Source organism: Lissotriton helveticus, chromosome 8 (assembly GCF_964261635.1).
Source record: "Lissotriton helveticus chromosome 8, aLisHel1.1, whole genome shotgun sequence".
In the NCBI taxonomy this organism is placed as follows: domain Eukaryota; kingdom Metazoa; phylum Chordata; class Amphibia; order Caudata; family Salamandridae; genus Lissotriton; species Lissotriton helveticus.
In genome coordinates this window covers 191,919,566-191,941,630 of record NC_136069.1, presented here as the reverse complement: position 1 = coordinate 191,941,630, position 22,065 = coordinate 191,919,566, and the positions used below count along the sequence as shown (strand labels likewise).

Here is a 22,065-nt window from a genome sequence, read left to right as displayed (position 1 = left end):
CTTAATCAGATAACGCGCTTCTGTGCCGTGGTGTGGCTTAATCAGATAACGGGTTTTTGCACCGTTAGATGGCTGCTAGTTAATTATTAACCAAACCAGGGTCAGGAATAGGGGGATCGATACAGTACCCATAGAAATACATCACACCCACTCCACGTAGACTATGTCCATATTTACAAATCTAGGCATAGTAAAAAACTAGTAGTGCATGTGTATACCGTACCACCCCAAAATACATTCATATGCATTCTGAAAACTGGAAATATGAAATATACGAAAGATAATTATATGTACTATATGCACTCAAGCAGTATAATAATGCTAAATCTATAACGCATATTTTAAACTCAGCATGAATAAAATGCGAAAACTACACATGAAATGGCTCTTAATACAGAAGAAAAGTGCGAGACCATTTCATCACAACATAAAATTTGTATGAACATGCTAGAGGGTAGCTAATGTCTCTAGAGTACCTAAAATAGAAAATCAGTTCTCTAAGAATAGTTTCTACTTTAAGCAGAAGATAAGTGTCCCAAAAAATTGTAAATATTTTTGGATTGGGGAAAAAAGGTTCCCGTTGTCTGAAAAAACTGATGAGAAAAAATTCCCATATCGCTTTTTAAAAGTTGAAGGCCAAATTCAGGATGTAGGGAACTCCGTGTGCTAGCTTGCTCAAAGTCATTCCTTCTGCTCTGGTGAAAACATCATATCATTCAGACTGTTGAAAAAACTGTCAACAGCTTCTTGTGAAAGTTCCACTAACTCGGAAAAAGTTGTTACCATGCATTCATGAGCATGATTGCCTCCATTGATGTTTTGATCAGCATAGCTGACTGAAGGTCGTACCTGATGGATGCTGCTTTCATCTCGTACTTCACTACCCCTCAATCGTAGTGGTGAAGTCTCCACAAATGCCGACATCAGGATAGGTAGCCGCTGGGGACAGCACAATGCATGAGCCGTTACCGGACCCAACAAGGTTTCTGCGTCCATTGGCACATCCGATTGTAGTGTCAGACAGGTGTCCAACACGCATTCTTCGCCACATAGCAAGCACCTTAATACAGGCATAACACAACGTTGCCACATCGGTCTAAATGAAAGAAACCAAGTCATGTTCAAGTCCCGAAGCCATGCTAGTCCAAGGACTTTAGTTATGCGGTCCCGGTAGCCAATGGCTAGGATCGTTTCTTCCCTTGTCGCAGGTGTTTTGTCTGTGACATGGTTTGCCATAGCAAAATAACAGGATCAAAAATAGGATGCCTGCCACTAGTCCCAAAAGGAGAGGAAGTCCGCCAAAAATGGAATGGACAAAGTCTGGAAAAATACCCAGGATGGCTTTGAATGGTGTTAAAGCTCCTGAAAACACTGTCTTAAATACACTTGAGACACCACTGGTATCAGAAATATTTAAGATTTCGTTCAGTATTTCTGCAAAATGTATGGGGGAATTAGTTGATAACAATGAATGAATCTCTGCCGTTGTCCTTGCAACTTGGAGATCATACGTTTCTTTAGATGACGTTAGCCTGGTCGGCGTCTGTAGGAGCACTGTCTTCATTCTGCTTAAAGTATCAATTCGAATAGAAGCAATTTTCAAGTTGGGCCATAACCTTGCCTCCCTGTCTGGAGAATCGATCGGGAACAATACTCGTTCACAGCACATCACCTTCGTAGTCACAGTTATGAGATCAGGTTTTCCGGGCAGCAAACTACAACATCTGCGATCTACTATTAGAATGTAACTCCCGTTCGAGGGCCTCCTAAATAATGGTTCTATTTGTGTTGCAGGTGTGCCTAGCTGGTAACATGAAAGGTTATTTGAAGTCCCTTCACAGGCTCCATGTAAACTAATACCCTGACACAGAAGTGTACCGCTTAGTGACCTCGCACAATTATTGCCACTAAGAAACACACTCTGGCCTTTATTACTGACACATGCGTGTGTATAGGGCAAGTTCCATGTTGACTTAATGTACCCTTTACCCAACCTTTCATACTGGCCTGCCTGTATATATTTTTGGCAGTATTGAAACCTGAAAGTTGATATCGGAATATTAACTATCCCATGTATTATCCATTCAATGACAGGTCGTTCTGACATTGTCAATGGTAATCTCTCGAGTTTCTCAATGCTCAGAATTGTATAATCAGCACCCTTCTGTGCCATACTGATTTGTTTATCAGTAAGGTTAAAGATATTAAATAATGACGTTGTGTTGATTAAACGCCAAGGCACATAGCCTGAACGCAGATTTTGTAACGTCCAGCCAAGCTGTACAATAGAACGCAATTGGGACTGACCGTGTTGTAACAACAGTAAGTCTTGCGATATTATATCGATTGCTGAAGACACAATGCTGTCCAGAGAATATATTCTGGAGGACAGAGTCATTAACCCATTGTCCACCACAGAAAGTGATTTTTCCAAATTAATACGGTCAATTTCCCGTATTTTCTCTGCTGTCTCAATTTGAGCTTCTTTCCAGGCTTCGTTATAAGCTGCATATATAGAGGCCGCTATGAAACGTTTTTGACGCTGTTTGCGTGGTCCCATAATGAAATCACGCAAGTCAGCACCTTCTGTAAGTAAAGTTAGGTGTTGCTTAATTTCTGCAAGTGTGGATGTTTGTAGCCATTGAAGGCAGAGCTTGCCCACACTGTAGGTGGTTACTATCCCTGGATGTTGTCTTTGGGAATATCTTGAGTCTGGCCTGGTCAATGTGAACCCCTGTATTTTGTTCAGGAATCTGTCTTGACAGTTATTTGTATCTGTGGGCCAGATCAACCATTTTTTCCATTCAGGATGTGTTCTGTTTTGGTTTAATATATGGTTCACGTCTATCTCAACATCTATAGAGCTATTACTGTTCTCTGTTGGCTTTGGAATAGACGGTTTGTTTAAATCTTTGATTTTGGCTAAGCCAAGACAGGTAGTTTGTTGAATAGTGTTGTTCAAAAATATAATTTGTTCTGGGATCATGCAGGCTCTAAACAGTGATTCTATACCTTGTACTTGCCAATCTCTTGTACCCCAAACAGTTTTTGCTTCAATATTATTGTTCCAGAAATCAAAACCAAATGTATTCATTTGCTCAAAAAATGAATCTGAATATATCAATTTTGTGTTTGTAAGCATGGTCTTCATACCTGTCTTATTTGACAATTTGAAATAAAATGTTTCTGCTTTACTTGTGTTAAACCCTGAAAAGTATGAATATTTATCATAAAATGTTTTCGAGCTACCTTTTGGAGGAGTAGCACAATGTCCCCATTGGTTATAATTTAAAACATTTCTAGGTTGTGCAGATTTATGTAGATAATGGTTACCATAGTGGTTGTAGCAGAACATCTGATCATAATTAGACGAACCCTGCAAATAATCATGTTCTGTAAATTTAGCAGACATCACTAGGTCAGACATCATATCATTAATACTTTCAAAGTCCCAATCATCAGCAAATGTGCTTGGTTTAACAAAGTCACTCAATGAGATCTTGAATTGGTGTGGATACTTCAGGATTTCAACCGGACCATAGATTTCATAATCAGTATTGTCCCATGCTACACCGCCTGGTATAGGATTGGCTGTGAAGTTCACTGAAGAAAGTTCTCTTTTCTCGACGTGTGAAGATGTGTGTGGTTTAAGGACCAAGTTGATTTTCTGGCTTGCTGTGTCCATTGTTGCATATTTTCCCTCAATGAAATGTCCCAAGCATAGTACCATGATGAGCCAAAGTATGAGGATAAATGCACCTAAGGCCACCCAAAATTCAATCCATGGAGAAATCAGATAGTTTTCTTTCAGTTGTTGTAAAAGTTCCTTAGCTTTATCTTTAAAAGTTTTTTTTGATGGCTGTTTCTTAGATTCACTCAGATCTTCAGATGAATCATTGAAGTTGATGAAGTAGCCGGATGCTGTTCTGTCAATTGTTCCAATTGCTTCTGGATTACTTTTTGTTCTAGAAGTTTCCTTTGTTTCATCAGCATACTCATATGTTACTTCATTGTAGGTTGGTGTGTCTCGACTAAATGTTTTTATTTGGGTTTTTAGAGGTTTAGGTTCCATTGTTTTATTGCATAGTCCTTTTTGATGTTCTGTAGGCATTTCGAATGTGATTAGCCTCTTAGTTTGAACCTCTGGATTTGTAGCAAACATTGGTGTTCTACTACTTCTTGGGAGTCCACTTGGCCTACTGTTTATCGGCCACATGATTGTGGTTTTACCAGGTCGATGGATACAACTCTGTTCTCCTTTTTACCAGCAAGGGGCGGTAGTACTACTGATCTTGTCCCGTTGACAGACAAGACAGGAACTGCTTTTCTGTAAGAAGGCCCAAATTCCTTCTTTACCGCGATCTTCTCTCTGACTAGATCCCCGACTTTTGGAATCCAGACAGGCCTTGCTGGGACAGGTGGTTTCTCTTCAGTGGTTGTTGGCTGCTGTTTCAACTTTATGTTGCTCAGGTCTTTCCTTGTTTCATTTAAGTCCTGTAAAATAGCCAAACGATCTTTGATATCAAAGCATTTATCTTTAACCACTGAAGTCTGACTATCAAGATCTTGGATCATCATTCTAGTCCCGAACAATAGTTCGTACGGACTGAATCCTTTCAGAGAATTTCTTGGCAGGTTATTTAGACTACGTTGGACACTTATTAAATGTTTGACCCACCCAGCTCCCGAACCTAATACCTTTTCTGTTATAGATAGCTTTATGCCTTGGTTTTTTCTTTACACCATCCCGTATCCCTCAGGAAGGAAGTGAGAAGAGTCCCGCTATGCAATGCTCATTTGGCCATGCTTCCCCATAAGCTTGAGGGCTAAAGGGAAAATATTAGTCAAAACGTAGCATGCTCCTAGCGTATATGCCATTATAGACTCGCAAATCTTTTTATAACAGTCCAGACGTCAGCCGAGCGCTGGGGTCTACATTATAAGTGAAAATTAGTCTTTTTATGTTAATATGACGCTTTTTTTTCATGATGGGTACTTTCTTATTGTTGTTGTTTATCTGGAGCGAAATGCCATGGCAATATTCCTCCTCGCTCGCCACTGCGATCTCTGTTACAGCCTGTGCAGTTTTTTGCAAAAATGTGATGATGCAGACTCATGCCTGGCCACCAGTACACTGACTGTAATTCTTCTAGGGAATCTTTTAGGTTGAGGTGTCTAAGACCCTCACCCATATGTGCGTCTGCTATTAACAAGCCTCTCCTGTCCATGTTTGGAATTACTCTGTCCCCCACTCCAGGGATTCGAGCAAAAGGAACATAGTTTGCATCGATTATGTATGTATAGTTGAGTGGGTAATTGATCGGTAGCGCTGAGCAGTCGCCTTTTGATGACGTTCTTACCGCCAGTACTGTTTCACCGTCAATGTATTTTACTGTACGCTTTTTTGTAGCTACGGAAGCCGATTTAGTTGCAACCGCTGTGGCTGTCTCAGCCAATGAATTCCCTGCAACGTGAACGCCATCACGCCGATGACTCACTGAATGTATCACGTGAGTTTTTGGTAGTTCTTTCTTTAAAAGAACTACTTGTTCCCAAAGCGCTTTCTGCGTTATTGTGGCACCTGTGTCATCTTTGTAACCATTCTGAATCCATTTCTGCAAATCGTTATTGTATGATTTGACGCAGTAATGCAAATCGCACACTATAAGTGTCGGGAATTCGTGATCGTCATTATCTAGTGCCATTTTTAACGCTATAATTTCAGTTTGTTCTTCTGAATTATTCTCCACTGAGTGTGTTTTTGTCAATAGAGGTCTTAATTTACCTCCGCGCCACACTTCTTTTGTAACTTCACATGTGGGGTTGTATGCTTGTTCTCCCCAAACTGAGGGTTGAGCATATCCGTCTGTATAGATTACACAGGCGTATTGTCGTAAGGGCAGAATGTCGATTGGCAGAGGGTATGTTTTTTCATAATCTAGATATTTTAATTCTTTCAATTCTGGATCAAAATAGTAGTATACTTTCTCTGTAGTAATTGAATTTACCCATTGTATCCACTCTGGATTCAATGCTGTGGTTGGTAAATTACATGGGGTTGTTAATGCCTCAAAGGCTGATTCTGCTGTTCTGACCGTGATACGTCTACCGTCAGCTTTTTCTTTTTCTCTTGCTATAGCCGTTTGAACTGCATGAACAATGTTTTCTTTAACACTGAACTTCTTTTCAGCTTCTGTGTACAAGTGTGATTTGTATGCAATTGGTATCTTTTCTCCCTCATTAGAGGTCAGGTATGTGAATCCGCATCTTCCTGGGATGACTTGAATCACAAGGTTGCGTGTGTTATCACGTGTTTGTAATTTTGTTTTAACTAACATGTCTGTTTGTAAAGATCTCAAAATTTCTGTGTGTTTTTGAGTCCAGTTGATTCTTTTAAAATCTGGTTTTATTAGATCATAGAGAGGTTTAACTCTCTCTGCATAATTTATAATGTAAGTTCTTCCGAAATTTAGGAAGCCTAGAATTGATTGCAAGTTTTTTAATGTTTTAGGTGCTTGGATTACAGCACATTTCTCTAGGAAATTGTCAGCCAGGCTTTTGCCTTCACTTGATAGTTCATATCCTAAAAACAGAACTGTTAGATGGGCAATTCTTGACTTTTTAAAGTAGAATTTGTAACCCTCTGCTGCGAACCCAAGTATTATGGTGTTCACTCGCTTCAAGTAAGTATCCAAGTCATCATCTGTTAGATAGATGTCGTCGACATAAGATAATGCCTCGTCATCATATGTTTGTAGTAATTCTGTTACTCTCGCTGAGAATAATCCTGGGCTGTTCTTGTGCCCCTGGGGTAAACGACAGAAATTTTTTTGCGAGCCATTTACTGAGAACGCCGTCAAATATCTGCTCTCTCGTGCTATATTTTGACAAAAGAATCCATTAGAGTTGTCTAACGTTGTTTTGTACTTTTTGCGCACTATGTTATTCATTAGTGCAGCACTATGCGAGTTTTGTACTGCAAAGGTTTTGCAACATGAGTTAAGGTGTCTGTAGTCCAAAACAAGACGATATGAATTGTCTGGCTTGGAGACAGGAAACAAAGGGTTGTTCATTTGTGAGGTGCAAGTTTCAATCACCCCCTGGTATTCAAGTTGATCTAGGATCTCTTTTACCTGTTTTTTGGCTTCTTGCTTAATCGGGTACTGCCTCTGTGCAGTAGGTTGTGATTTTAACTGGATTTTGTGAGGAGGAGAGTCCTCATCCCATCCCACATGATTTTTATATAAGGCAGGGGCTTGAGCTACTGCCCATTTTCTTGCAAGTGTATATTTTTTATGAATTGGAATATGATTTGAGAAGGCAGGCATAATTATTTCTTTGCCATGTGGGCACTCCCTGACAAACTCGGGTGGCCAGTCCTTTTCAGCTAGAAGGATGTCATAGCCCTTGGAGAGATTATCCCAAAATAGACCCCTTATTTTCCTAGTCTTATCCCCCTCTATACGTAATGTTATTTCATATATTTTATGAGGTTTGCTAACTCTGGTATCTGCAGTTTCCACTTGAATGTATTCATTCGTGTCCACTGTCTCCAGATGATTCATAAGGACTTTGCGAGCTATGCTCACTTCTGCTGCGCTGTCTAGCATTGTCTGAGCCCATTCTCCGTTTTTCAGCTGTGTCCTCAGTATTCTCGGCATGATTGATTACTTTAATACTGGCTACCTTCTTCTTTGGAAATTGTAATTTTTTATTTTGATGAGCAGGTTCCTTGTCTTTGGACTTGACGTGCTCTTCCCTGTGTTCTGATCGTCCTCTTCTTTCCGATTTCTGCGAGGAAGTCTGAAAAGATTGAGAGGGACGTGTATCAATATCTTGATATTTATCAGTTTTTTTTATATTATCCCTCTTTCTAAGGTTGTATTTTTTCACAGAGGCCTCCCTTTGGGGAGACTTGCGTCCTTGGTCAGGAGATCTTTCTCTCCGCCGAGGAGACCTTCCTCTGGACTGGAATCTTTTTTCTTTAGGAGTGGATTGTTTATTTCCATCCCAGCTCTTTTTTTGAGTGTTTAGATTATTTTTAATAAATACCTTTTCAGGACTTTCAATTAGTTGGGGTTTCACCGGTATTCCACCCAAACTATCTCTTCCTAGTTCTTCATAGGATTTTTCTTTAATTCTGGCAATTTCAGATGGTTGGTCTGCTATATTTGTCTCTTTTAACCTCTGGCGGATCGCCACATTTGCTGCTTCTCCCTTTATATTGGCTAGTAATATTGCCGAGACCTGCTTGAAGTCTTTCAGTAATTTCATACCGAGAGTTAAAGCGGGTTCTGGACCGTATTCATCTTGAATTTGTTTTAGCACATCTGGTATTACTGACATGGATGGTACACCATGTGTTTTTGTGTAAATGGAAGCAAAGACTGTTCCCCAAGTGTCACAGTCCTCCACATGTGGTGCGATTCCCATTGGAAGACAGATAGTCAGAATCCTGTGTTTCTCAACAGGGGTGGTATCTGGAAACACCGCCTCTATTTGAGTGATTTTTTGTGCTAGCCAGAAAGGAATTTGTTCCCGTTTTGCGGGTACTTTACCTAGACAGGACTGTATGTTCTGTGGTGTAATTATATTTGTGTTCCCCTGATGAGGGGTCAGCTGTGGAATTTTAATTGCTGGTTGGACTGTTGAAGTCCGCATTACATATTGGACTAATTGTCTATGTATTTTTATTAATTGTTTTAGCTGTGCTAAAAGGTCTGCTGCAGGCATTTCTTCAATTTCTGGATGTGGTGTGTATCCGGCTAGGACCGGCCACGTCGCTCCTGGTCTACCTAGTGGACCGAGCCTGGTGATGTGATTATAATGTTTTAGGGCGCCATTAAACAAGAGCAGGTGCTCTTGGAATTTGAGTGGTATTTCCACCTCCTTGAAAGGAGTGTACTCATTAGGAGGTTCCTCTATTTTGTAATAGTGGAAGTCCTTTGTTACAGCGTTTGCTGCTGGAAAGTTTATCCATGAATAAAATACCTCTGTCTGCCGATATTCGTGTGCCTCAATTACGAATATGACTGTACCACCTCTTGGTGTCAGCCCATTTTCTATAAGTTTTAAAGTTATAGATTTTCTTATGTTGACCGGGATGAGTATTATATCCGGGTCATTTTGCAGCAGAGTATTATCAGCTGCTATGAGCTCAGCTGTTATTCTAGATGTCTCCCTTTCTACTTCACTGTCTGACATTTTACTGTTAGAAAGGTTATTTTGTTTGTTTGCAGATCAGGTTTCCACGGAAACAAAGATAAGATGCACAATATTTTGGAACAGTATATCCTTCAACGTTGAATAAACCAAGAACCATACATAGGAGTCTCCTCCTGCGAGGTTTGGCGGATATGACCTTTCACCCACTCCAGACGTCTTTGGAGTATTATGGGAAAAAAGGGGCTCTGTATGAAAAAGCACGACTGAGTTACTCTAATGTCTTGCGTTAGTTTTATCGCCTATCCAAACGGTTGGGCGCCATGTAGTGTAGTTCCTATTATCCCAATAGGCTCTGCGCATTGGAATAATATCTTCAATAGTATAGACCTAGGGCAGAGGTTAACTAGGTCTTCTACCGATGATATTAGACTTAAAGTTTTGTGTTTGCCAGCGAGCTCAGAGTTCACTAGAAACTTTCTCGAATAGGCAAGGAGGGTCTGAACCTCCCTGGATAGACAAGAAGGGATTTAGTTTCTGACAACCATAGAACATGACAACTTTGCTCTCCCCTAATCAAGAGTGTATCTCTAGAGTCGTGTGAAAACAAAAGACAACTTATTTTACTCAGTCAGTTCAGTGCATTCTTGGTTTCACCAGATTGTAGAGAAAAGGAAGAGACGGGCGTTTTCAATAAAAGATGTTATTTATTGATCAGTCTCTTTTCTCGTACAAGAGAAATGGATCGCTATTATTGCAATACTTATAGTTAAGTAAAGTGCATACAGTAAAAACAGAATTATAAAATAATACTGTAAAAGCATTGATATGGTTTCTGAGCCATATGATACTTAAAATGGATAAAATAGATACATACATATATACATTGACTAATCGTACTCAACTGGTGCTTCTAACCACGCCTACCCCAGTGTACCTGACCTAAGCCTAATACGTGGGCGGGAGTAGATAAGTAGCAGTTTAAGTTAAGTTTGTTTTGCCAAGGGATTGACTCAAGAATTCTCTGCAAGGGGTTATTCAGTTCTGTACCTGGGATCTAGAAGGCTGGAGGGCTGGTATCTCTTATCCCAGGTCTTGATATTCCAGCTGCCTGCGAGGGCGGCTTGGAAGCGCCGGAGCTGGATTTCTCGGCAGGAGAAAGGCAGTGTTTCCTTATCAGTGCGTCAGAAAGGCGGGGCAGCGTCTGTGGGCTTCGCTCTCAGCTGGGCTCCTCGGCAAGTCTCGCTGCTCCAATCTCGTCACCACCGCGTGTGTTTGCTTAAGGCAATGTCGGTAATATTTATACCTGAAAGGTGGCGAGATTGACGTAAGGATGGACATAAATACGTCAATAAGGATGTCATACGAACGGGTTCGTTCGCACATTCTTTACTGAAGTTCTCGATGAAATCAAAACAATGGCTGCGGGGATTTTCCCAGGTCGCTGTAGGTTTGATTTGTTTTGAGAACTCCGTATGCCTATCAGGGGGCTGGAGGAATATCGCTTGCCTAATTAGATGGCATGCGTTATGACTTAATCAGATAACGCGCTTCTGTGCCGTGGTGTGGCTTAATCAGATAACGGGTTTTTGCGCCGTTAGATGGCTGCTAGTTAATTATTAACCAAACCAGGGTCAGGAATAGGGGGATCGATACAGTACCCATAGAAATACATCACACAGATGATCCCATTTTCACCATTGGCTTTCTTTTCACCATCATCTAATGCTTCATCATAGATGAAGATTCACATGTTCACATCACTGTTGACAAGCAGAAAAACTATTTGCGGTTGCCTCGAAAGAGAAGTTCACACCAAGACCTCCATTGGTGACACTGGCATTGACAAGAGCTGAAAACAAACAAGGAAACAAAAGCCTCATTATTGACACTGTCTACTAAGAAATCAGCACCTGTCAATATGACATCTGCTGACAACTATCCGTGAGTCACCCATTGATGACATCACTGCTGATGAAACCCATTCCACTAAAAATTCCATCTACAATTGATGAGCACTCCTCTGCTCAAATAACACACATTTCAGAGTCTGGAATGCCTTCAGAAATCATGCCTTACTATATTTCTCCAATAAAAATATCTGAACAACCACCTGTGAGATTATTGGACATAGAATGGTCAAAGGAATAAGGGCCATCTCGCCTTGCTTACAGTCCTGGGTACTTAAGAGTAAAATGCCTGGAATACAGTGGTGACCAAGAATATCCTATAACACCTCCACATACATGAGAACATTAAGAGCCACATCATTTGAAGTCATATAAACCTTTTGAAGATGACTCTCTCCCATCAATCATCATTCTTTAGCTCGCTTCGCCACCCCAGTTCAGACCCAGCCATATGCAGATCGGACTGGACTGTCCCTATGAAGAACCGGGTCAAGACTGAACTGCCAAGCCAATTCTTCCCTTGACCGGAAACCAGCATCCTGGGACCGGTATCGGGTAACATCCCACATCAGCCAGGCTAGATTGAATCGAGTGGCAAAGTGAGCAATCGACCCATGACTTGGCATACCCTACCAACTTGGGGCAGACAAAGCGAACACAAGGAGATGATGGACGGAGTGCTGAAACTTTTCAGACACTCCTTCTCAGTCACTATTTGATCTGGGTTGAATCCATCATTGTTCTGTAGCTCACTTCACCGCCCCAGTTGAAACCCAGCCATATCCAAATTAGGCTTGACACTATTCCTCATGGGGACAGTCCAGTCCGAACTGCAAAGCGAAGTCTTCCCTGGACCGGAAACAAGCTTCCTGAGACCGGTCTCAGAGTAACACCCTTTCATCAGCCAGGCTAGCTTGAGTCAGTGGCAAAGTGAGCAAGGTACCCACGTCTGGGCATAAACCCCAACTTCTTGCTCACTTTACCACTGAATTCAAGCTAGCCTGGCTGAGGAGGGATATTACTCTAAAACCGATCCCAGGATGCTGGTTTCCGGTCCAGGGAAGATAGGGCTTGGCATTTCGGGCTGGACTGTTCCCATGAGGAACAGGTTCAACACTGATTTGCATATGGCTGGGTCTGAACTGGGGTGGCTAAGTGAGCTAAAGAGCGATGATGGATTCAACTCAGATTTGTGAATGTGGGTGAGTATCTGAAAAGTTTCAGCGCTACGTCCATCATCTCCTTGTGTTTGCATTATTGAAATGGTAGCCAGACGTTTTGATCTGCCTTTATCACAAAAGGATGTTGACTGCTTCCTTTGACTTCAAAGATGTCCCAAAGAAGTCGGTGAAGTCCATACCAGTTATCGCGACCACATATGGAAGCGGGCCCAAGTCATGCAGGACCCGCCCATAGTGTAAGCAGTAGACATGTGGCTGGATAAGAAGTATATGGTGCCATATACTTCTACAGTCTGCTGAATAGGTCGCCCAAAAGCTGACTCAGATGGTATATATGTGGTGCGAAGGTGATCTAGAAGTCTACCCCCTCTGTACTTTGCTTCTGGAGAGCAAGAATAGGTGATTGGATAACATCAGGAATGTCTCAATGGTTGATAACTCTGGTTAGTCTAAGGAGCTTTTTTGACAGGCAAATGTTCTCTAATCTAGCTTTGCTGTTAGATTACTTACTGTAATATGAAAAGAATGAGGCTGTAGCCATTTTAAAGCAAGGCAGGCTATCATCGTCAACAATTCTTGACTCGTATATGGATGTAGCAATTACAGGTGTTGGACAACTAACTGGATGCATAGTGTCTCCACTATGCATCCTTTAAACCAGAGGTGCAGAGTAAAGTACTAGATATGCCATTTGATGGTGAATATCATTTAGTAAAATGTAGATGAGGGGCCACAAGCATAATGACTAACACTGAAACTGCAAGATTGCTGGGAGTCCTTCAACAGCACAGATACCAGCCTTTTTGCCTTATATGGGGAGAGGGCAACCAGTCTGTAGAAGTGGATACCAACAATACAGGTATGAACCATATTAGGTACAACACCGGTCTTATCTCCTGCTTTATCAAGCTCCATTCAGACCATCGTCAGTGGCATACTTCTGAACCATACCGAAAAGAAGCCGCACCACACAGTCCAGATCACAAGACATTGAGAGGAAGCGTTGATGAACTACAGGCACTGGTCACCCCATTACACAAATTACCACCCCTTCGCCAAGTAGGTGGGAAAATTACCTCTTGCACAGAATGATGGAGAAGTATCACAATGGGCAGATGGGTTCTCTATTTAGCGGGGTTGACTATTCTTTAGAGTTTGACAAACCACCTAAGACACCACCTACCAGAATGCAACATCCTCATCTGCAAAAATTGCAAAAGAACATTCTCTCCATGATAAAGAAAGGAGCGATATAGAAGGGCCCAAGATCCCAACAAAAAAATCTGGGTTCTCTAACCATTTCTTTTTAGTCAGGAAAATGTCTGGAGAATAGAGTCTAATTTTAGATCTGCTCCTGCTCAATCTTTTTCTCAAAACACAAAAGGTCCAGAAGGCGTCCTTGCAGAATATTCACCATCTGCTCGAGAAATCAGAACTTATGACCTACGGGATGCATACATTTACATCCTTATTCACCTTAACCATTGAAAAAATGTAGGTTCCCAGGTGACCGGTTTCCGCCATCAGTTCAAAGTGCTTTCCTTGGACAAAAGTCCGCTCCAAGGATATTTACAAAATTCATGTTGCCATTAGCACCATATTCAAAGACATGGGGCCATCAAGTTTTTACCTTTTTGGATGACTGGCTGATAAAAGGTCTAACATAAAATTCAAGTACCCCCAACAGGGGCTGCCCTACTCCCCAAAAACCAGGGTAATTGAACAATACAACAGCTACAATGGATCAGGAGGAATTTTTCATATGAGAAGTCTAACCACCCTAAGAAAGTTTATCATGACCTAATACATCAAAAATATAAATAGATATGTAGAGGTACCCACGAACAAAAACGTTATAAAAAACGCTTTTGGTTATAAAAATAACTTGTTTAGAAAGCATAAAGTGTATAAAAGAAATAATACAGACATATGGCGAATGTTGTTCATATAAGTTACACATAACAGACATACAGTAACTCAATTTATAGTGTACAAAATGTCTGATATATCACAAGATCGATAATGCAGTGAATGTGTCCTAATTGTCAAAGAGCGCATCGACTGCATTTCGATCTTATCAACTCAAAAAGGTCACCATCAGGACACACAGTAAAGATTTTCAAAGCAACCGTCAGAAAACAATTTGTCACATCAGAAGTTCCGGAAACTTAGGTTAAAGCTTCCATATCGTGGACGGAGAGCACTATGAAGTGATATGGACGCTTTAATCTGAATCGGTGAATTCCCAAAGTGAATCACTTACGTTTGTTTCGATACAGTCCGTTGACTGTTGCGTTGAATCACATGCTTCAATTATCGAGTCTGTGATCTTTGGAGTTCTACGACTAAGTTGAGTTTCTAGATTATTTGGATTGCTGTCATTCTTTCATTTTGTATATTCTTCCTCTGCCGTTGTTTGTTCCTTAGTTTACACTGTAAATTGTGTTATTGTAGGTTAGTTATGTGTAACTGTATGAGTACCATTCGCCATCTGCTTGTATTATTTCTTTGATACACTTTAGGCTTTATAAACAAGTTATTTTAATGACTAAAAGCATTTTTCAAAAAGTTTTGTCCGTCGGTACCTGTACACAGCTATTTATATTTTTGATGCATCATGTCATGATAAACTCTCCTAGGATGGTTAGATACACTTCTCTTCTAATAATACCACAGCTACAATCGGCAGGGGGAATTTTTCATAACATAAAATTCAGACAGGAATTCGTTACAGGCATGTCGGAACCTCTTAGAAAGATTAGGACTCCCAGTAAATACCTCAAATAGTCAATCAGTCCATACAGCAATTGCCAATCTTTGGGGGAATAATTTGGTACAAGAAAAGGAAAACCGCTTCCTTCCCAAGAGAGATTGCACAGATTACAAGATTTAACAGTTCTGAGGTAATCCAATAATAAAATCTTTAAGCAGCATTACTATCTGGAAGAGATAATACGGAAGCATGCAGCAGTATGCCAAGCAGTGTTAAACGGTCTTTTTAATTGAGACGAGCCATACTTTAATTTCCCTCCATGCATTGAATTGCTTTATTCTGACTGCTGTCTACTGCTTCTTACTCTGATTCAAGCAGGGGAATCTATGAAAGATCAATACTGGAGAAGAAAAAAGTTGCCTACTTGTGATGGTAGTTCTGCATTATTGAGATCTTTCAAGTCCAGTTTCAAAGCTTTATTCGACAGCATTGTCATAAAAGCATTTTCACCCTAATCTAAACATGAATAAATACTATGCTAAGTTACAACAATTAAAATACACATTAAATACAAAATGCTGGCGAATTCATGTTTTAAAAAGAATTTTACGGCTAAAAGTACAAAGTCAATGTACCTAGATCACAAATGATAATCCCAGCTAAAAACATAATACTGTACATTAATCACTTTTCATTTAAGTTAAAGTGCGGGTGCGTATGATCCATGCCCAACCCAAATATTTAGCTAGGGCAATTGCACGACAAGGGGAGCAATCTGATCTTAAGATTCTAAGTGCTTCTTGGTATCTTCTTATCCCCAAATTCTTGCATACTGGTTTTAGCCATCTACTTCTTGGTGCGGCATAAAGAGGGCAAGCAAACAAAAAGTGTGGGATGTCCTCAGCATGGACCTTGCAATGGCAGCACATATTAACATTATTAGGTGACCATTTTAAAGTAAAAGCATTTAGAGGTAGGCAACCAACTCTGAACTGAAAATACAGCTTTCTGTCCAAGGGTTTTGTAATCAAGTCCCAGTATTGTTCGCAGGTTGGGGCTAATTTAGTCTCCAGATACTGTAACGTCAACATAGTGGGCTGATTGGAAGTCAAAACAGAGTGGTGTACCATGTCCCAATACATTTTCTTTAACACCATCTTAGAAGGAAAGACTGTAGGGTCAGTGATAGACCATAGGTGGTCTAAATGCAGTTTTTGCAGCAAGTTCCTGATTTCATTGAGCCAAGTTATTTTGTGGAACCGGTCTGAAGTGATAATGTCCATGAGTGCGGATGCATATTGGCCCAGTTCCGGTGTTGTCTTTATGCGCCTCCAGAATAGCAGTGGTCGCAACCGAGCCAGATCCTCTATCTTTTTCCTCCCTAGGTCATATCGGAGTGGGATCAATGGAGTACTCTGCGGGACTCCTACAAGCCGGCGTAAGAATTTATTCTCCGCAGTTGACAACGCACTAACATTAGCGAAGCCCCACAGTTCTGCTCCATAAAGGCATGCACCGAGCACTTTCATACCATAAATCTCCATCACGGGATGGATAGGTTTAGTTAGAGAAGATTTATGTTTCAGTGCTATGGCCCCAGAGAGCTGGTGGAACTTTAAGACCACAGAATCAATATAAGATTTCCACTTCATGTTGCCCTGTAAGAGAATACCAAGGTACGTGAAAGCATCCACCTCTTCTAATGCTGCCCCATTAAAATTTATTGTGTCCTTTAATTGTTTGGTAGGATTCATATTCATGAACTTGGTCTTTGTCGTATTTAGTTCTAAGCCCCGAATCCGACAGAAATCACCAAATGCATCGATTGTCGTTTGTAAGCCACTGGGGGTTCGCGAGACCAGAAGCGTGTCGTCAGCAAACATCAGTACTGGGACCTGCACCCCACCAGATCTTTCATAAATGTATGTATAACCCACTCTCTTGCTTGCGAAAGGCTGACCTAAAATTATTGGTCCTTCACAAGTGCTTTGAAATCTGAAGGATGGTGACCTCGAAGGGTGTGACTATCATTCTGATTATCTCCGATAGGCTCACGTTTGGTTGTTTTAAAATGACGTGACTAGGCTACCTAGGAACCATGCTGACAGCCTCTGGGCTGCATTTAACCTGGGACTACTACTGTAATGGTACAGTGGGACTCCTAGCTAGACTTCTGGGATTATTCAAGCATGTGAATCTCTGGGGCTAGGGATCACTTTTTTGTGAATATCCCCGTCTATGCCCGTACGCCCACCCCTTTGCTTGACACCGCAGCAGTGAGCATTGCCCCCGGCGTGCTGTGGTTTGCCGTTTTTTCCTGGCAAGTTACCTGTAGCCTAGATTGCGACAACGAGGCTCCCCCCTGAATTGCTGCGGACCAGGGAGTAGATTTTAACATCATCGGAAGGAGATGCTGGTCGGCCGTGCAACCATTCTCCCTGAAACTGACACCGATACTCGTGGAAGAGGCTGATGATCCCCCTGGGACTACGTCTACCCGGTGAGTGGATTGGAATAAGCTGAGTCTCATCACACCGGTGCTGGTGAGTCCCGCCGAAACAGCGAAATCGCTCCAGAGGGACCCCTCTGTGGTGCACAAGCTGTGCTATGTCTCCTGAATTCAGACCTGCAGACATTGGATTGAGCCTGGACACTGATACCATTGCAGCGCTCCCCGGGCTCCGATTGCTACGGAGGCAGAAACCTGAAGCCAGTTCACTATCTCTACCTCAACTGTGTGAGATCGGCAGAGGGCTGCAGGGCTACTATTGTTTTGAGCACGGGGTACTCCAGCCCTTACTATCAGGCAGAAGTTGCCTACTCGGTTTGTCTGGTTTCTCCGGATGGGCCGTCCTGGTCCTGCTGCCACGCTGAATGGCCCCAGGCTTGGTTATCTGTAAAGCAGGGCGCCAATTTTTGACTGTCCTTGCTGTGGGCCATTGGGGGGGGGGGGTTCCATTTTGTCCCCTGCCACTCATTAGTGAAATCGGAGAAGGGAAGTTCCCTGGTACCTCGGCTCACAAAGGCATAGAAATGGGGCTGTTCCACCCTCTACACTTGGCGGCCATCTTGAAGCGGTCATGGTCAATGCACCACGAGGAAAGAGACTAAACAGACTACAATTGAAGATCAAATCCTCCAAAGTAAAGCATCCCAGTTTGAGACTAGCAGATGCGCTAGGGGGACTGCCAAAGAACTCTGAGAGGGACACCCCACAGAATAAGCCTGCAAGAGGTGGCATTGAACCTCCTAGGAACAACTAGTCCAGTCGAGGCGGCCAATAGATGCGTAATATATAAACTTTATATTCAATTTTTAAACCCAAAAACGTGCCTATCTATTAAATTGCTCTCTTGAAGCTGCGTTGTAGTCACCCCACACAGTGATCGCTCCTGAAATACTGCCTGTACCTGCCTAAAATGACGTACGCAACAAACCCTCCTGCGTCTCTCCTAACCTTATCTCCCTCCTCCCCTACCCCTCCCCGCTCTACTCTTCTCCACTTTCCTGCTATTGATATTTGCCCTCACCTATCCTGGCCCTTAGTCCCCACCCTATTTATCTGTGAACTTTCCCTCGTCAATTGAGATCTAGCTATTTTGTCTGATGCCCGATGGAGCTACCTGGTTTAGCTATAGGGGAGACAGGTCGGGGATTCCCTCCTTGGACATCACCTACCCAGTCTGTCTTTAGACAGACTTCCTTTCGTCTCTTCCCACATCCTCCCTCTATTTATGTCTCTCCGTCTCTCCTCTCTCAATGTATTGAGACGGAACTATTTTGTCTGATGCCCGATGGAGCTACCTGGTTTAGCTATAGGGGTGATGGGCCGTGGATTCCCTCCTTGGTCGTCACCTAACCAGTCTGTCTTTAGACCGACTTCCTTTCTGTCTCTCCTTGTTGTCTCTTCCCTTATCCTCCCTTTCTCACCTCCCCTGCCCCCTCCACTACTTTTCTCTCTCCTTCCTCTCCTCTCCTAATGTATTGCCTATTTTATTATGTATTGTGTAATTGTTGATGTTTTTCTGTTACATTGTTGATTCTCATGTAAAGCGCTCTGATACCTTCGGGTCTAGCCAGCGCTATATAAAACTCTTTAAATAAATAAATAATAAATAAAGTAAGAATCTTTTTATTATTGGTCTACAAACGAAACTATAATCGGCTTACAGAACATTTGGTTTGTGTACTTTGACTGTATTTGCTTATTGTGGTGTTGCTGCATTGTAAAATCAATTTTTCTTTATTTTCAGCTGTGTCCCAAGTTTTTGCACACAAATTCTACAAGTCATACCTGGCCTTTTAGTGCAGTGGCAGAACTAATAGGTAAAAAACATCCTTTTCTCCATATTCAAATTTAACTCTGGTGCTATGCAATGTCATTGTGTGGCTTGTGAAATTATGTTGATGCTAGTTTCTAATTTTTCGTACTTTGCTTTTTAAATGTGTGTTGCAGTGGCGTAGCTAGAGCTTTAGGCACCCGGGGCTATCCCTCAGAATGCTGCCAATTGCAGGTAGCGGGAGGGGGGGGGGGTGCTCGGGGAAAAAGCCCTGGAGCCCAATTGGGTCATCTGCGTAGCTTACCTCCATCGCGCCAAAAACCTCAACTGATTATTGATATATAGAAGTTCATTTCACACAAGGCCTAGTGACTGAGAGAAATCCCACACTGCTTTTGTGTTCTGACACTCTTAGTATGCTTGTTTTCACAATATACAATCTAATTTTAGATAAAAGCTGCTTTTAACGGGCAGGGCACATTTTTTTTAACGGCCAAGTGCCAAGCCGGTCATAATAAGAATGAAAAAAACGGATTTTTTTTTGTCAAGTATAGGTGCTAATAATGATTGCAGTGTACCTTACTGTACACAACGCCCACAATAATAATGTACAGCTACTTATTGACACAGGCAGGCACAAATAATACAGCATAACCTACGTCATAACTTTAGACATACACCATCATGCCACCCCGATATCATGTATTTTAAACCTTCTTTTTCATCTCCACATGCAGTACCTTCCCCATTTCAACTAAAATGTACCCGTCTTTTTTTAACTTCCCCACACTCATCTCTCTCTTTGGTTCTCATGATCACTCTCACGTTTACTCACTCCTCAGGTCTTACGTCACCCTCCCCCGTCACCAGCAATCACCTCAGCCTGATTGCACACACCTAAAATTGAAAATGAATGCAAGGTAAACTCATCTGCGGGAAATGTGTTGCGCTGCAAGCAAACTCAGTTGGTTGATTTGATCACTTCAGATGTCTAAGTCTGTAGCCGGAGGGTCACTGAATTGAATCCTTGTTGGCGCACTAGGGGAATAGTAATTTATATTTATGGTGCTATGAGGGCACAGTCTGTGACAGAAAGCACTGAGTATGTATGCAATTAATTTAAATATTGTATTACACACTGTATAAAATAGACTGCACGCAGCATAAAGATAGTTTGTTGCCTGGAGTAGGCCATTGACATGGTTGTTTGCAACACTCATGGGAGACTCATTCATTAACACACTTGCACAAAACGCTGTTCTCCAACCCCTACATAGGGATGAGTAGCACTATAAAAGAAATTAAATAAATGTGAGAAAGGGGCTGTGGAGAGACGTAGGTCAGTAGTGAGGGAATCTGTGAACAAGGAAGACATTGGAGGCTACCAACAGAGATTGTTCTACCACGGTTACAGGGATTCTGCTCAGACACAGAAGTGTACATAGAGACTTAGGACCTCAGTGAGTTAGAGTGTGCCAAAACTCACCTTAGTACCCAAAATCCCCTACCAGACTAGCAATCAGTGTCACATTAGCTCTTCGTCCCATAGCAAAGAAACCAATGATTAGACAACCTAGAACTTGCGACTTAGGACCATCTCAGGAATGGTGGGAAGTGAGAACACTCTTTTGTTATACGTTAATACCAGTCCACAATAGGAGTAAAATAGAGACACGGTAAGGTTAAAATGTTTATTTTAACGACGTGAGCTCAAGCGCAGTATTTTAATCAACTTAAGCATTCATATGATTAAAAATAATACGGCCAGCATGGTTACAATTCCATAAAATACAAAAGGAGGAATCATATTATAATAATAGTGCAAACAGGTGATAAAAGCGCCTATTTGAAGCACTCTCCCCATCTAGGAACTATGTATTATAAAACTATAGAAGGTCTCTTGAGCTTTCTTAGGGGGACCCCATTTATCTGTCCGCTCAGTAAGTGTAAATTACATCAGGATCGGTTAGTCTCTCTGCATGCCTGGAATCTTCCAAGTGTGTTATATTCTGGCAAGTGTGCTATGATAAAGACACCAGAATCATACTCTGCTTGCAACTGCCAAATTGTTGTGTCTAGAATGTGTTACACGGACACGCCGATAAACAGGCTTGCACGTTATGATAACCTTGGCGGCTCAGCATTCACTGTACAGACTGGGGACACGATGTATGTCTAGAGATGTCGAAAAACAAACCTTTTCTCATATATAGACCTTCATTTAAGTTAACTCTGCAAAAACAGCTAAGCAGTGTTGTGTGCAAAAAAGCAGCAAAAGGAAAAATGGCATTTAAACTCCTAATACGCCATGCTAACTTAACATGCACGCAGAAAGAGGCCCATAAACCACAGTACACCACCTGCCAGCAATGCTAAAAGCGGCCCTGCAGCTGAGTGACATTTTCATCATTCTGTGCAGGTGCAACACTCCGGAAACGAAACAATGAACTTTAAAGATGAAAAAGCTACACTAAATAATGAACTTTAAAGATTAAAGTTACATCTGCTTGGAAGCTAGCCTTACCATGGTCCCTTGCTGCAACTAAAAATACCAACCAAACCTAGTCTTGATTTCACTGCTGCTGAAACTAGAGGCCCTTGGTCTGAGGTAATTGGGATTGGAGCCCTATGGAAAGAAATCTTGTGAGGTAATGTTCAGGGGCTGTTCTAAACACCAAAATGAGGAGGCTCACCGCTCACTAAAGATCCTTTCCTCCCCTTATGGCAACTGTTTTTAGCTCTTTACTCAGGTTCTTGTCGGTTATGTGTAGACTCCACAGTGGTGGCAGGGCCCCTACTGTAGGGATTGGTTCTGCTGT

The 22,065-nt window shown here is 41.8% G+C and overlaps 1 protein-coding gene across 2 annotated transcripts in view; it reads left to right on the top strand.

Moving 5' to 3' along the window:
• Positions 1 to 22,065, top strand: part of MORC3 (MORC family CW-type zinc finger 3) — a 644,813-nt gene that overhangs the window by 45,051 nt on the left and 577,697 nt on the right. For both annotated transcript variants that reach the window (XM_078656878.1, XM_078656879.1), the window contains exon 2: positions 19,220 to 19,292. In XM_078656878.1, coding sequence (XP_078513004.1) covers positions 19,220 to 19,292 — 73 coding nt within the window. The remainder of the gene's footprint in view (positions 1 to 19,219; positions 19,293 to 22,065) is intronic.